At 40.0% G+C, this 13214-nt stretch overlaps 1 protein-coding gene and 1 long non-coding RNA gene across 5 annotated transcripts in view; one reads left to right on the forward strand and one right to left on the reverse strand.

Annotated features, from left to right (window-relative positions):
* The window catches only part of LOC120100774 (uncharacterized), a 30510-nt gene extending 21745 nt beyond the window's left edge, over positions 1-8765 (reverse strand). Inside the window, exon 1 of one of the 2 annotated variants that reach the window (XR_010064182.1) lies at positions 677-8765. This is a non-coding gene — a long non-coding RNA (uncharacterized LOC120100774). The remainder of the gene's footprint in view (positions 1-676) is intronic. The other variant, XR_005500798.2, reaches the window with a different exon arrangement.
* Il7 (interleukin 7) overlaps positions 124-13214 on the forward strand; it is a 43760-nt gene continuing 30669 nt past the window's right edge. For 2 of the 3 annotated variants that reach the window (XM_063281372.1, XM_006232139.4), the window contains exons 1-2: positions 124-261; positions 8760-8893. In XM_063281372.1, the coding sequence (XP_063137442.1) occupies positions 252-261; positions 8760-8893 (144 nt within the window). In that variant the 5' untranslated portion in view covers positions 124-251. The remainder of the gene's footprint in view (positions 262-8759; positions 8894-13214) is intronic. The other variant, NM_013110.3, reaches the window with a different exon arrangement.

Below are 13214 nucleotides of genomic sequence, written 5' to 3' on the forward strand. Positions count from 1 at the left end.
TGCCGGCAGATCCTACGGAAGTTATGGCAAAGTCAGAGCGCCTGGGTGGCCAATGATGCGTGCAGCCCCTCCTGGGATGGATGGACCAGGCGCCGCGTGGGTAAGAGGAGTCAGCTGCCTGGACTGCCCTGCCCAGCACCAGCTTGCGGCTACTCGGAGGATGACCAGGGTCCTGGGCGTGATTATGGGTGGCGAGAGCCGGCTCCTGCTGCAGTCCCAGTCATCATGACTACACCCATCTCCCACAGACCATGTTCCATGGTAAGCGCTGCTCTCTGGTGCGCACAAGTAGGTGCGCCTAGCGCGCCGGGGACTCTGGGACACTTCAGAACCTGCCACCCGCCCCCGCGCCTCCGCACGTCCGGGAATAGCCCGGCCTTGCACTTTGGACCGGCTGAGAGCACGGCCTCTCCCATGGTCAGCCACTACCCGCGCTGAGCTCGGTGGCCCAGAGCCATTGGCACCTGGGCGTACAACCCTGGGCGGGCAGGGAGGAGCAGTTCCCGAGCCGGTTTTTAGATTCCCCAGACCCAGAGATTCAAAGCCTGAGCCCGGGACGCGGTGGCCCCCTGCAGCTAAGACTCAGTAGCCAGTAGCTATCAGCCACACACTGTCCCTAGCCAGTACCTCTTCAAAGCAGCCCTTCCCTGTTTCCTGGCTGTGCAAAGTTACTCACAGGCTGCCTGGCTTCAGGGAGTCGCTGGGCTCTCGCAGCTCAGAACTTCATAGAGAATGAAAGAATCGCTCCTGGGATGTGCTTTTAAACCCTAAAGGACAGATCATTGGAAAACCCCTCTTCTTCCCTCAGTAAGTCTGGGAGTTTCCGACCCAGGCTGTAAGTCGCCTTCTTTGCTGGGAACCCAAGTACTGGGGCTGAGATTGCAAAAGGTCAGAATTTTTTTCCCTTCTATATATTTGTTACATAAGGGAGGCAGAGCTACAAGTACCCATGAGTACAAATTCTTAACCCCCACTGAGCAAACCTAATAAGCTTGCATCAGTTTGAAGTAAATAAGGACTTAAAATGGACCAGAACAGAATTGACAGGGGCTGAAATCCACTTGTAGCTAGAACTAATATAATGCTCACGAATGCTATAAGAGAGGAGGAGAGAACAGAGTGGAGTGTGTGAGAGAGGACCTACCCAAGGAAATGCAGATATTTTAAATACTTCCTCAAGCAAGAGAAACTGTGAGGGTGCAGGAGGAGCAGGGAGCTTCTCTAAGGCCCTTTCCTTTTGCAGCTCCATGGTATTGGTCTCCTGTCCACTGTTTTAGGTCCAATTACTTTCTCACTCTTAGGTACTCGCGAGAATCCAAAACCTACCAAAGAGGGAGTACTTGTCAGAAACCAAATAAAAGGTGTGGAGACCTGAGAGACTGCCCCCCAAAAATGACGGAAGGCGTTTGCCAGGGTGCCCCTCCAGGAGTTTACTGTACAATCAGAAACACTGTATCCCTGTTTCCTTTGCAATAGCTGGGTTCTGAAATTCCTTCCTTTTGCTTCAACCCTAACTTTAATCCTTGGATTACCTACAATCTGAAGAGTTAAACAAGACAAAAGAAAGCAAAGGTGTCATTTAAACAAAGAGGCTTTTCCCACTGAGAGACAGCCATACCAGTCAGACCTCATACATATACGAAAATATTAAACTCTTGAGAGTTAAAGTGAGTGGCCTTTTTTTTCTTTCATTTTCTGTCCAAAATCCACTAGAGGCATTAAACTCCATCAAGGCTGTGCGCTGTATTCTTCTTTAGTTTCCACCTTGTTATGTTGGAGTGAGCGTCAAGTAAACAAGGATTCACTCTCTGATCCTCAGTTGTGCTGCCTCGTTTAAGAATTAATATACGTTGTATTTGTATACTAATAAAGAAAAATAATGAGTAATATACAGTCTTGAGAATACAGAGGAAGACTGAAGATCTGTAAAGGAGAATTAGAATTTCACCTCAGTGTGTCCACTTCTTGAAGAAAATTAGAAAGTTCTTTCATAAAACCAATCTCACAGCCCAGGGGTATGAAGTGCTGTTATCTTGACTCTTAACAGATAACTTTATAATATATTGAAATATTTACTCTTTCCCTTGAAAGAGGAGCATATGCTACAGTTTCAGAGCCTGGCCAGGAAGCACCTTGGTGAAGTTCGTGCAGAAAACAATGAATTTTTTGTACTTCCTCTCACTATCTGTGCATGCAGTTCTGTTGTAGGAAGTGTAATTCAGTAGCTAACAGCTGATTCCCTAGACACCTCAACCAGAGCTTCAGATGTGACTCCTGCCTTCCCTAGAAACACTGTTTTGGATAATTGTTCTTTGGGCTCCAGAGTTTCTACTATAAACTGTGAGTGACCTGCGTATGCATCATGAAGTGGCCATAGAATTGAATAATCAGTTGAAATAGACTTAGGAAAGGTCACTGAAGGAAGACTTCTTAAAGAAGATGAGGAAAGTCCCCAAGGCCTCAACCCTAGACAAAGGATTACAGGCAACTAAGAAATGCTGAGGGTGAGAGAGATTGCCATTCCCAGAGAGGAGCACAGAGATGGTTTATCCAAATAGTTGGCCTGAAAACATATATACAAGTAAGATCATACTGACTGAGCAAACTGTATTTATATACTTAGGAAGATAGATAGATAGATAGATAGATAGATAGATAGATAGATAGATAGATAGAATCTCAAAAATTAAAAGAAACTGATAAATGACTGGATATGATGAACTGGGGGAGACAATTTTATTATGTCCACTTTGACCTCATAACTTAAGCAGTTGAAGATTGAACTGTATTATTTGGCTTACATTAAAAACCAACAAGAATTTTTAGACAGCTATCATTCTGGTTTAACCAAATTCCCCACTGAAAACAAATTCTCCAGTTTCAAACCCTTTGAGAGACTTAAAGACAGTACTACAAGCCAACACTTGTCTTGTAATGCTTCTGCAGTTTGTCTTATCTGTGACCTAATGAAAAGTTCAGGGTAGCCTGAAGAGTGTACTATAAAACAAAAGTAGCAAAACATGCTAAATGCTGAATTCTGATGCCACTGGAACAACAATGTTAAGTAAACCTTCAAACCAGAAGAATCTTAGTCTGCTACTGTGCTTGTATGTGAAAGAAATAACTGTAATCACGGAACAAAATACACACTACTGATGGTAGATCCAGGAACCCATGAGATAGGATTTATACATTAAGAGATCCTTGAAGGTTTTCACTTTAGAGATCAGGTACAGGAAGCTGAAATGAAACACAGCTGTTTAGTCAGTCACATAAAATCCTCAATTCTCTATACTGTAAACTCTCCTTGTTTAATATATATGTAAATATTAAAATATGTGTTCTACTGCTCTGGTCTGTTAGCAGCTACCTTACTTAATTAAAATAGTCTACAGATGAAGGGTTATATTGTAAGAATAGTTTACAGTTGAAAATGTCACATAGCACACGCATGCAAAGACTATCCCATCAATGCAACTGTCTGAAGCACTAAAAAAATGCTGCCCAGTGAGTTGTAAGTTCACATGAATCTGAAAACTAGCAAGAAGAAGACAACTGGCACTCTTAGAAAGTAAAACAGATGGACTCATTAAAACATAGAAAGTGGGCCTTTGAAATGATTTTTAGATACAGATGTAAATTAATCTCTTCACTAATGACACATCACTTTCTTCTTTGACTTGAAGTCACACCCACTATCTCTTTTGTTTGTCTGGTTCCCCCAAACCATAACTTTGAGAGACCCATAAGGCAACAGATGAAATAAAAAGTGTGTCGCTATAGAAATTTAGATGGCTATGGTACAACTGAAACTGTGTATCCCAGGTGAAAGACAGTCATAGGGTAGTACTAGATGAGTGGTGTTCTGAAAAAGTGCCTTTCAAAAAGAATAGCAGCAGGCAAGATGTTATCAACTGATTACGGGTATTTAAAAGTGATTGGCATTTTCTCCCCCTCCTGAAGCAGATATAGGCCAGATCAGACCAGATTAAAAGTAGATGAAGGCAGGTTTCTTAGGAGTCAGCTGACTGGTGGGTTCACCATATCTCACAGGTGGAGGCCAGTAAAGTCGCACATCCAGGTAAAGCAAGTGGGTTTTGTAGAGCTTAGGCGGGGAATGACGATGTGCCAGCAAGGAGTTGGGACTGTGTGCACACATGGTCAAAAAACGAGCTCCTGGGTAGGCATTCTTGGGTGTGTTGCAGGAAACTCAGGGATGAGGAGTGATGATGTGTTAGCCTAGAGTTTTTTCCCAAAGGGTACGGGGGGCAGGGGGTGTCCATGTGTAGGCAGGGTTGGAAAAAGGAGAGCAGCTTCCAAGCAGGTTTCCTACTTGTGCAGGAGATGAGTAGGGGTTCCAGCCTAACACCCAACCTCTTTGGGTATAGGGGCTCTGATTCAGATCCCGCTACTTTCTCCCTAGAGGGTTGGACCGTATCGGGTGACAGAGTTGGGAGCAGGTGGGAGACAAGGTTTGGGAGCATTGGTTGATTGTTACTCAGAAAATGTTATGAATCCATTCCTGGGTGAAGAGGAGGTGGCAAGATGCTAGGAAGAATGAGGCTAGCCATGTGAAGAGTAAGATCCCAAAGAAGGGACTGGAGATGTGTCCTGGTTGTATTGGGGTAGTTTTTTGGCAGTTTGTGGAGTGACTTGGTCCAGGTCTCCAGCAGACCGTACTCATTGATGTAATAGTAACAGGAACATGCAGATGTCACCCTTATCAGGACAGTTTTTAGGGCCACTGAAGCCTGTAGAATAAGTTTACGAGGGGGGGTGTTCAGATACGCTAGGTAGTAGACATACGTTTTTGTCATAGTAGAAGCTTGGGAAACAATTAAAATTTGATTACTATTAAGCCTTTGAACTTTGAAGTCAATACAATAGTAACATAGAAAGGGGAAGCCCTTTTGTCTTTTAACCTTTATAACTTGCATTTATTAACCTTAAAACATCTTTTAGACTGTAAAACAACTTTTTTAGATCCTTAGAATTTAAACTTTTCTTTCCTCAGATCCCCTCTGAATTTTGTATCTTTTTATCCAGCTATTTGCCATGAATCTTAGGTGTCTGGTCATTGAGAGCAGTCATTGCAAAGTGAGTTCCTTTAGATAAAGGAATGTTGAAATTTTATATCAAATATTTGAGATAAATTGTGTCAAGACATAGTAGTGGCAGCTCTCGGAGAGTGAGGCCAAGGCCTGATTGTCATACATGAAGAGAATTGAGAAGACAGCTGAAGCCTTGGTTTCTGCCATTAAAGTGGTCCTCAAACCCATCAGAATCCCAAGAAGGATCAATTTTATCTGAGTAAGGTGGAATTGTAAGAGCAAGCAGGTTCTGACTCTATTAAAAAATGACACCGACTTACTGGGCTATGTGGACAGTCAGTCATCCAAGGTTTCTCTGTGGTCATTGGGGCATCCATTTTGGTCCTCTGGCCCAGAATATTTGACAGATTTTTATTTTGTGAAGCAGGACTATGAGAAAAAGACTGTCTTACCTTGTCTAGGCAAATGAGTCAGTCAACTTCCCAGTGTGCTACCTGTCCACATTTGGAAAATGTGTTGTCAATAGTCGACATATAGGACACTTTATAGCCTACTATCTATGTCACATTTAAAGCAAGCTTGAGGGAGAGGTTCTTCTGTAGCCCTGTTCTTTGGAAGAGATCATAGGTGCTGTCAAGAGCCAGTGTCTCTCTATTATGAAAAGTCTTTTTATTAAACATTTTAAATGTCATATTCTATAGCTCTCTGAAGTGTCTGAGGAGCATTTGTGTATTTAAAGGATATTTAAATAGACAAACATTTGGGTTTTTTGACTATTTAGTTTTTGTTTAACTTTGAAAATATATAGGAGGTTAAATAAAGCTTATTTTGGTAGTTAATAATGATTATATGTATAGTTATGAATATATTAAAGAATATGATTATGAGGTAACTGATAATTTGTATGTCTTAATAATGTTAAAGAGCTTATAGTAAGTATTGTATTTTATGTTTAAACAGTGTTAGGACAGAAAAGGCTTAATAAGTTTGGAAAATGTCCCAGTAGCCCTTCATGAAGGGCCTAAGGGAAAAAGAGTCACTGTGGCCCAGGCATAGGTTTAAGGAAGCTATAGTTCCCGGAGAAATAAAAGTGACCAAATGTTAAGGGGTGTTGAAGAAGTTGACGTGCTCAGTACAGGAGCATTGAGACCGTCTTGCCAGGCCAGGCTGGACATTAGGTTTGACATGGGAGGGTGTTGCCTGATTGTCAAGGAAAAAAGCTGGGTTACCAGGAGGATGGACAGCTACTAGAGCTTTACCTGAACTCATGCAAACTGAAAGGAGGGGCATGGGGTACAAAGAGCCAGGGCCATGTGGAGGCTAAAAAACAGGACTTCGAAATTTAGAATCAAATCCCCAGACAGGTAGTGAGCCATACATACTTTTGGAAGATTAGATTAGCAGCCTGGTTTGGAGCAACCATTGCAGCTAGAAAAGGATGAGTGTGTCAAAGGGAAGAAGTGGGAGAGAGGCAGGGCTCTGGCAATGGGAGGCAAGGGGTCTGTAGGAGTGACCATTCTTGCTAGTAGGACCTGAGCCTTAGAATATTGACTTCAGAGTGAGGGACAAGGGTTTGGTTCCCAACAAACCGGGACAGAAAGGATTCAGACCATTTGCCCACATATCAGCAGAAAATTTAAGATTGTTCAGTATGGTAACATCAAGAATGCTCTCTATGTACAACAATGCCAAGCAACCAGAGCTTCCAGGGACTAAGCCACTACCTAAAGACTATACATGGACTGACCCTGGACTCTGACCCCATAGGTAGCAATGAATATCCTAGTAAGAGCACCAGTGGAAGGGGAAGCCCTGGGTCCTGCTAAGACTGAACCCCCAGTGAACTAGACTGTTGGGGGGAGGGCGGCAATGGGGATATGGTTGGGAGGGGAACACCCATAAGGAAGGGGAGGGGGGAGGGGGATGTTTGCCCAGAAACCAAAGAATTATTATTACATATTAAATAAATTAAAAAAAAAAGAAAAAAAAAAGAATGTTCTCTGGTGGCCATTTACTGAAGCCAGGGCTCAAAGCCTGAGGCAGTCCTAATTTGGACAAATTTTGTAGCGGGCACCCCGGGGGGTGACTGATGACCAGGTTTAGACTTGGTGTTGCCTATCTCCCAGCCTTGTGGAGACCCATGATACAGCATCCCATGTGGTAGCCTGAGGTCAAACAATGGGGGAGGGGTAGAGAAACCTTGTTAAGGGTAACTGAATCCAAAGGCTTGGCAGGGTATCCCATTAAGTCCAAAGGTGATCACTTTAGATAAAGAGAGGAGGTTTTGGGGGAAGGAGCAGACTCCATGCAACTGGAGGCCCGGCCTACTGGGCTGGGGGCTCAACTCCTCCCAGGTTTCAGAACCAAGATGACAGGAATTTTCTCTCCATCTGTGAGGCACATATAGGTCAGATTAGAACAGATTAAAAGTTGATAAAGGCAGGTTTATTAGAAGGCAGCTCTCACGTGGGTTCACCGACCTTACAAGTAGAGGCCAGTCAAGTCATGCATCTGGGCTAAAAAGCAAGGGGAGTTTATAGAGTTTAGGTGAGGAATGGTGATATGGCAGTTAGGAGCTGGGATGTTGTCCATTCATGGTCAAAAACTGAGAGGAAAGGAGTGGTGGCTCTTTCTGGGGTTTAGCATGACTTAGTCGCCTGTAGTTCTTTGTCTATGGTTGAAGCTCTGTGAGATTCTATAATTTCTGTCAACCCAACTTATAAAAGCATGGTCACTAAGATGACGACTTATGGTGGATATTCCTGTCCTTTTAATACCATGGATAGTAGTATAATAGATCCTTATGATATCCTTTAGAGTCTTTAGGTTGTTTCCAATATCAATTCCTTGGGTTTAGAGAAATATTGTTTAAAGTCTTCTTTTTTATTTTTTTAAACTCTTAAATAAATAAGATGCATATAAAATGCTGAACACTAGGATATACTGTTAATTTGGAAAAATCATGATAAGTATATTATTAAGACAACAGAGTTCATGGAAAAAATGAAAGCAAGATATGTAGACTCATGAATAGGTGGTCTTAATGTTTTTACATACCAGTGGTTTCCATCATAATTATTTACTCCAAGTGATTCCATTTAGAATTCCCTTCCTTTTAATTGAACATTTTACTCTGATTGGCGTGACTTACCAAATGTAGTCATAAGCCATCAGCTGAGTGGTCATGTTCTGCATACAGTTTGAGCTTTTCCTAACATGGAAGGAATTTAAAGAGAACTATACGGATATACTTGAACAGAATCTAGGTTTTGGGAAAATGGATACACAAAATAATGACATAAGGAAAAGAGTTTTCAAACATGATTTAACATGTTCAGATTAAGGGAAGATAAAACTCTGTGAAGTCCATCATTACAAAGAATCACCATGGTACAAGCATCAAAGAAGTCACTTCGCTTCCCATTGCTCTTCCAGAAAAGGACTGGATTTGCCTTCACGGGTTCTATGGTTTCTGTGTAACTAAACATTCACATGACATCTTTCATACATGTCAAATAAGATATGACTTTAAGAAACCTTGCTGTAAATATGTTTTCTTTCAGCGATGTTTGCAGCTCTTTCTGTGCCATGCCGGAACCAAGAGGTATTCTTAAGGCTGTAGACATAGGTGTTCAGTCCCACTGTAAGACATAACCTCATGCAGCATTCTGAGCCATCCAGTGTGTGCTCATTAATTGTTGGGTTCAGTTTCTTTTAGATATATCTTTGGAATTCCTCCCCTGATCCTTGTGCTGCTGCCGGTCACATCGTCTGACTGTCACATTAAAGACAAGGACGGTAAAGCCTTTGGGAGTGTGCTGATGATCAGCATCAATCAACTGGTACGTGTTGTTTGGGTTTCTTACATCCTCACTTCCTGGGAATATATGAAATATGCTTCTGACCTGCAGTTCTGCTGTCATACACCCATTGTGCCTTCTGACAAAGGAGGCAGATATGGACTAGAATGTAGTAAACAAGAATCTCTGCCCCCTCATGGGCGCCATCACTCTGTCCTCTAGGAGCACATCGTTCCTGGACAGAGTCTAATGCTATCTGTTTGGGTCCTGGTTCCATTTTCTTCCAAATAAGTGGAACCCATCATCACTCCCTATATTTGTTTGCCTCCTGTTTATCCTATTCATCCTAGGATGTGCTTTACATTAGGAGACAAAAAACAACCGAGTATAATATCTGAAAATTGTGGTGAAAAGCAACATATAACTATTTTATCTTAATGTGTATAGTTGCATATACATCCATGTATAGAGTTTTTACTGTGTACAGCATATAATTTTTCTCTAAGTTAATGCTTACTTGGTATGAATAGATTACTTCCTAAATAATGGATTTTATATATTGAAGAAGATTTTCAGTATGGGACATTTGAGGGAAAGGTACAAAACTTCCCTGTCCTCCTTACTCATTGCAGTTACAGGCATTATAATGTAATGGATGTGTTACAATAGATAAACCAAAACTGATGTACTGATTTTATATTTTATTTTTCGTGTTATGCAATTCTTTGAGTGGGCCATTTCTGCATAATATCACACACCATGGATTCACTGCTGTCCCCTTCCCCACTCCATGTTCAACCAACCTATATTTCACCCTGTCCTGAATCTTTAGTGTCCACTGATCTATTTACTATCCTTCGAGTTTTTCTTGGAATGGTAATCAGCTGAAATCCTGTTCTTATGTTAAGCTTTTATAGTTGATTTTTTTTCACTTAGATATGTGAGTCAATTTCTTCCTTATAATGTATGCAATATCTTATTGTCATCTACACATTTTATTTGCTGAGGCCTACAAAGCTGTATCTTTAAAACAGAGTTTCTTAACCATTGCCGTGAGATGTCTCTGTAGGTGACTGTACCTTCCTTTGATTTCTCCCATCAGGGTTCTGTATTCATCCACATATAGATGCCATCTATAACTGGTAGACTTATCCTGCCATAGTCCACACATTAGTAGGACTCTAAATAATGCTTGCTTTCATTTCAAATTGTAATTATTCATTGCCTGTACTTACACAGACATTTGATTTTTGTTTGTTAATCTTGTATCTTGCATTCTTTTTAAAAATCACTACTTTGTTCCAGGAGTTTGTTGCTGAAGACATTTGCGGTGGGGGAGGGGTTTCCACCTAGACAATAAACTAACATGTAAAAATTATTGTGTAAGGTTGACTTAATAAATAATCTTACCTTTTTAGTCAGACTGAAGCCTTGTGTGACAAAGTCCCTTCCAAATGTTCATAAAACATTGTTTAAGGTCCCTCTGCACTGATATCTTGGGAAAATGGTTTGCCTCTTGAAGAGGTTTAGAAAATGATAAGTGGTTACTGAAACCTGGCACACAAAGTTTGCTGTTTGCTAACTGACAGAGAAAAGGGTGCCCACTAAACAGTAGTTTCCACATTTTATTTCCATGATATCTGAATATTAAGTACATTAAATTGATCTTTTTCACAAGAGGATATAATTAATTTGATCCCTTTATGTGTGCACAAAAATAAATTGTAGTATTTCAATACCAGTTAATGAGTAAAGCAACATATGCAAAGAAAATATGGAAAGAAGTAGGGGAGGGAGAGAGGAAAGAAGAGAATGTTGGAAATTAAATGAAAGGTTTATTTAATAGATTCATGGAACATCTTTTCGTGAAAATATGAAATAGGTTATCTCAATACATTCAGTAAGAAACCAGAGCAGTGCTGACACTCTTCCCAGTGAGGAGGTACAACTTTTCCTCAATGACAGACTGAGAAGGCATGGGAGAAAGCCTTAGCAATATGATCATAAAGATGGTTTCTATTAATCTGAGGAAAAGAGAAGAGAAAGTCACACAGAATTGCTACTACCAACAGGATTGAAGGGTACATTTAGTCACTCTGAGCATACAAAAAGCTTGACAGATTTTAGGATTTGCTTCTGAGGGGGATGTCAGTAACTGTTTGCTGTGACTTGGGTCTCTTCCTATGCAAATTACTTAATGCAAATTCTCAAAAAAGAAAGATGCTCACATCACCTTTCTTTTCATTCATGTTTATTTGTATGTTCTGTGTGTGAGTAGTGCAAGTGCTTCTGGGTACCTGTAGATATCAGATGTGGGATTGTGTCCCCTGGAACTGGAGGTCCAGGCTGTAAGTCAAATGAACTGTTGCTCGGAACCAAACCTCAGTCCTCTGCAAGATCAGATGGTGTTCTTAACTGTTGAGTCATCTTCCTAGCCTCCACTATTTATTTTAATTCACATGTCTTCAATTGCTAGTTAGAAATTAATTTTTGTTTGTATTTTATATTATTTGGATAGGAGGCTAAATGGAGAGATGGCTCAATGATCAAGTGCACTGACTATTCTTCCCTATGGCCCCAGGTTTGATTCCCAGCACCCACATGGATAGCATCCATCTGTAATCGAGTTACCCAGGATTTTAGGACTTGGAAAGCAGAGGCAGGAGAATTTTTCTCAATTTGAGGCAAGTCTGCTCTACAGAGTGAATTCCAGGAAGGCCAGGGCAACACAGAAAAACCATGTCTCAAAAAAAAAAAAAACAAAAAAAAACAAATGGGGGTTGGGGATTTAGCTCAGTGGTAGAGCGCTTGCCTAGCAAACGCAGGCCCTGGGTTCGGTCCCCAGCTCCAAACAAAAAGGAAAAAAAAAAACAAATGGATGATAGATAGATAGATAGATAGATAGATAGATAGATAGATAGAAAGATAGTTGATTGATAGATAGAAAGATAGTTGATTGATAGATACACAGATGATCAATAGATGGATCTGATTGTCTAATTGGATTGATTCAGATTAATAAATAAATATTATTAGCAGGGGAGAGTGGAGAGATGACTCATTGGTCAAGTGCATCAGATGCTCTTCTAGAAGACCCCTGGTTTGATCTCCAGTATCCATATGGTTAATATTAATCTGTAACTCCACGTGTTTAGGAATCATCACCCTTTTCTAGTCCCCTTGGACACAAGACATGAACATGGTACACAGATATAGACGCATACGAAGCATCAACATCCATAAAATAAATATAAATAAATCTAATGGGTTATTTATCATAGTCACTTTTAAAAGCACAAGTCTGTCTGTCTATCTATCTATCTATCTATCTATCTATCTATCTATCTATCTATCTATCTAACATAATCAAAATGCATATTGTTTGCCATGGTTATCTAGGTCAGATTTCATTACTTCAAAAGAAATTCTGTATTTATCAGCACTAGCTGCTGCTAGCCATTGATCTCGCTTCTGTCTAATAAAATTGGCTTTCATAGGCATTTCATCTAAGTGGAATCTGACAGTACACAGACTTTTTACTGGACTCCTTTGAATTAGTTTGATGATCTCAGATGCATCCCTTTTGAAACATTTCCTTTTGTAGAGCCAGTTATTTGTATGTAGATGTTCATTGAAGTTTCTTGTGCTTCTACATAGTTCTGTGGTATCAGTTATAGTGTTTCCTTTTATATATTTCCTTATACTTACAATTATATTATATGTAAAATGTTGTATATAAATATATAAATTATATATAATAGTAGAATATAATTTTTCATTTATTTTATATTTCTGATTTAAGAGATTAGCTCTTTTCTCTTTTTCTCTAATATAACATTTGTCAAATTTGTTTATATTTTCAAAACATTAACTCATTTACTTGATGTTTTGTTTATAGTTTCATTTATTTTTGCTCTAAAGTTTGTTTTCTACTAAAATTTTGCTTTTCATTTTGTTGTTTGAAGTCTTTGAGGTATATTATTAGGTTGTCTATAAAAATTTCTTCGATTTACTCTTAGTGCATTCATTATTATTATAAACAAAGAACTAATAAAAATGTTTCTCATAGGTTGTGGTACCTATTGCTCTCTACTGGTTTCTAACTTAATTTCATTGTGCTCTACAAAGACACGATGATTCCTTTTAAAAGAATGGATTACTATTTTACTTGTAGTCTAACATATGATCTTTGTTAGACCTGAGGAAGTGGAACATTTTCACAACTGTCTGATTAAGCAAAATTTATTCAGAAGCAGATAAGGGACTGTCCAGATGGTTGCCTCACCCTAAATCAGGATTCCAGAGAGCAACAACTCATTGGCTTTTGAGGACTCTTTTATGGGGAAAGATTAGGGTTTATAGA

The sequence above is a fragment of the Rattus norvegicus genome, chromosome 2 (assembly GCF_036323735.1).
Source record: "Rattus norvegicus strain BN/NHsdMcwi chromosome 2, GRCr8, whole genome shotgun sequence".
NCBI classification, from domain to species: Eukaryota; Metazoa; Chordata; class Mammalia; order Rodentia; family Muridae; genus Rattus; species Rattus norvegicus.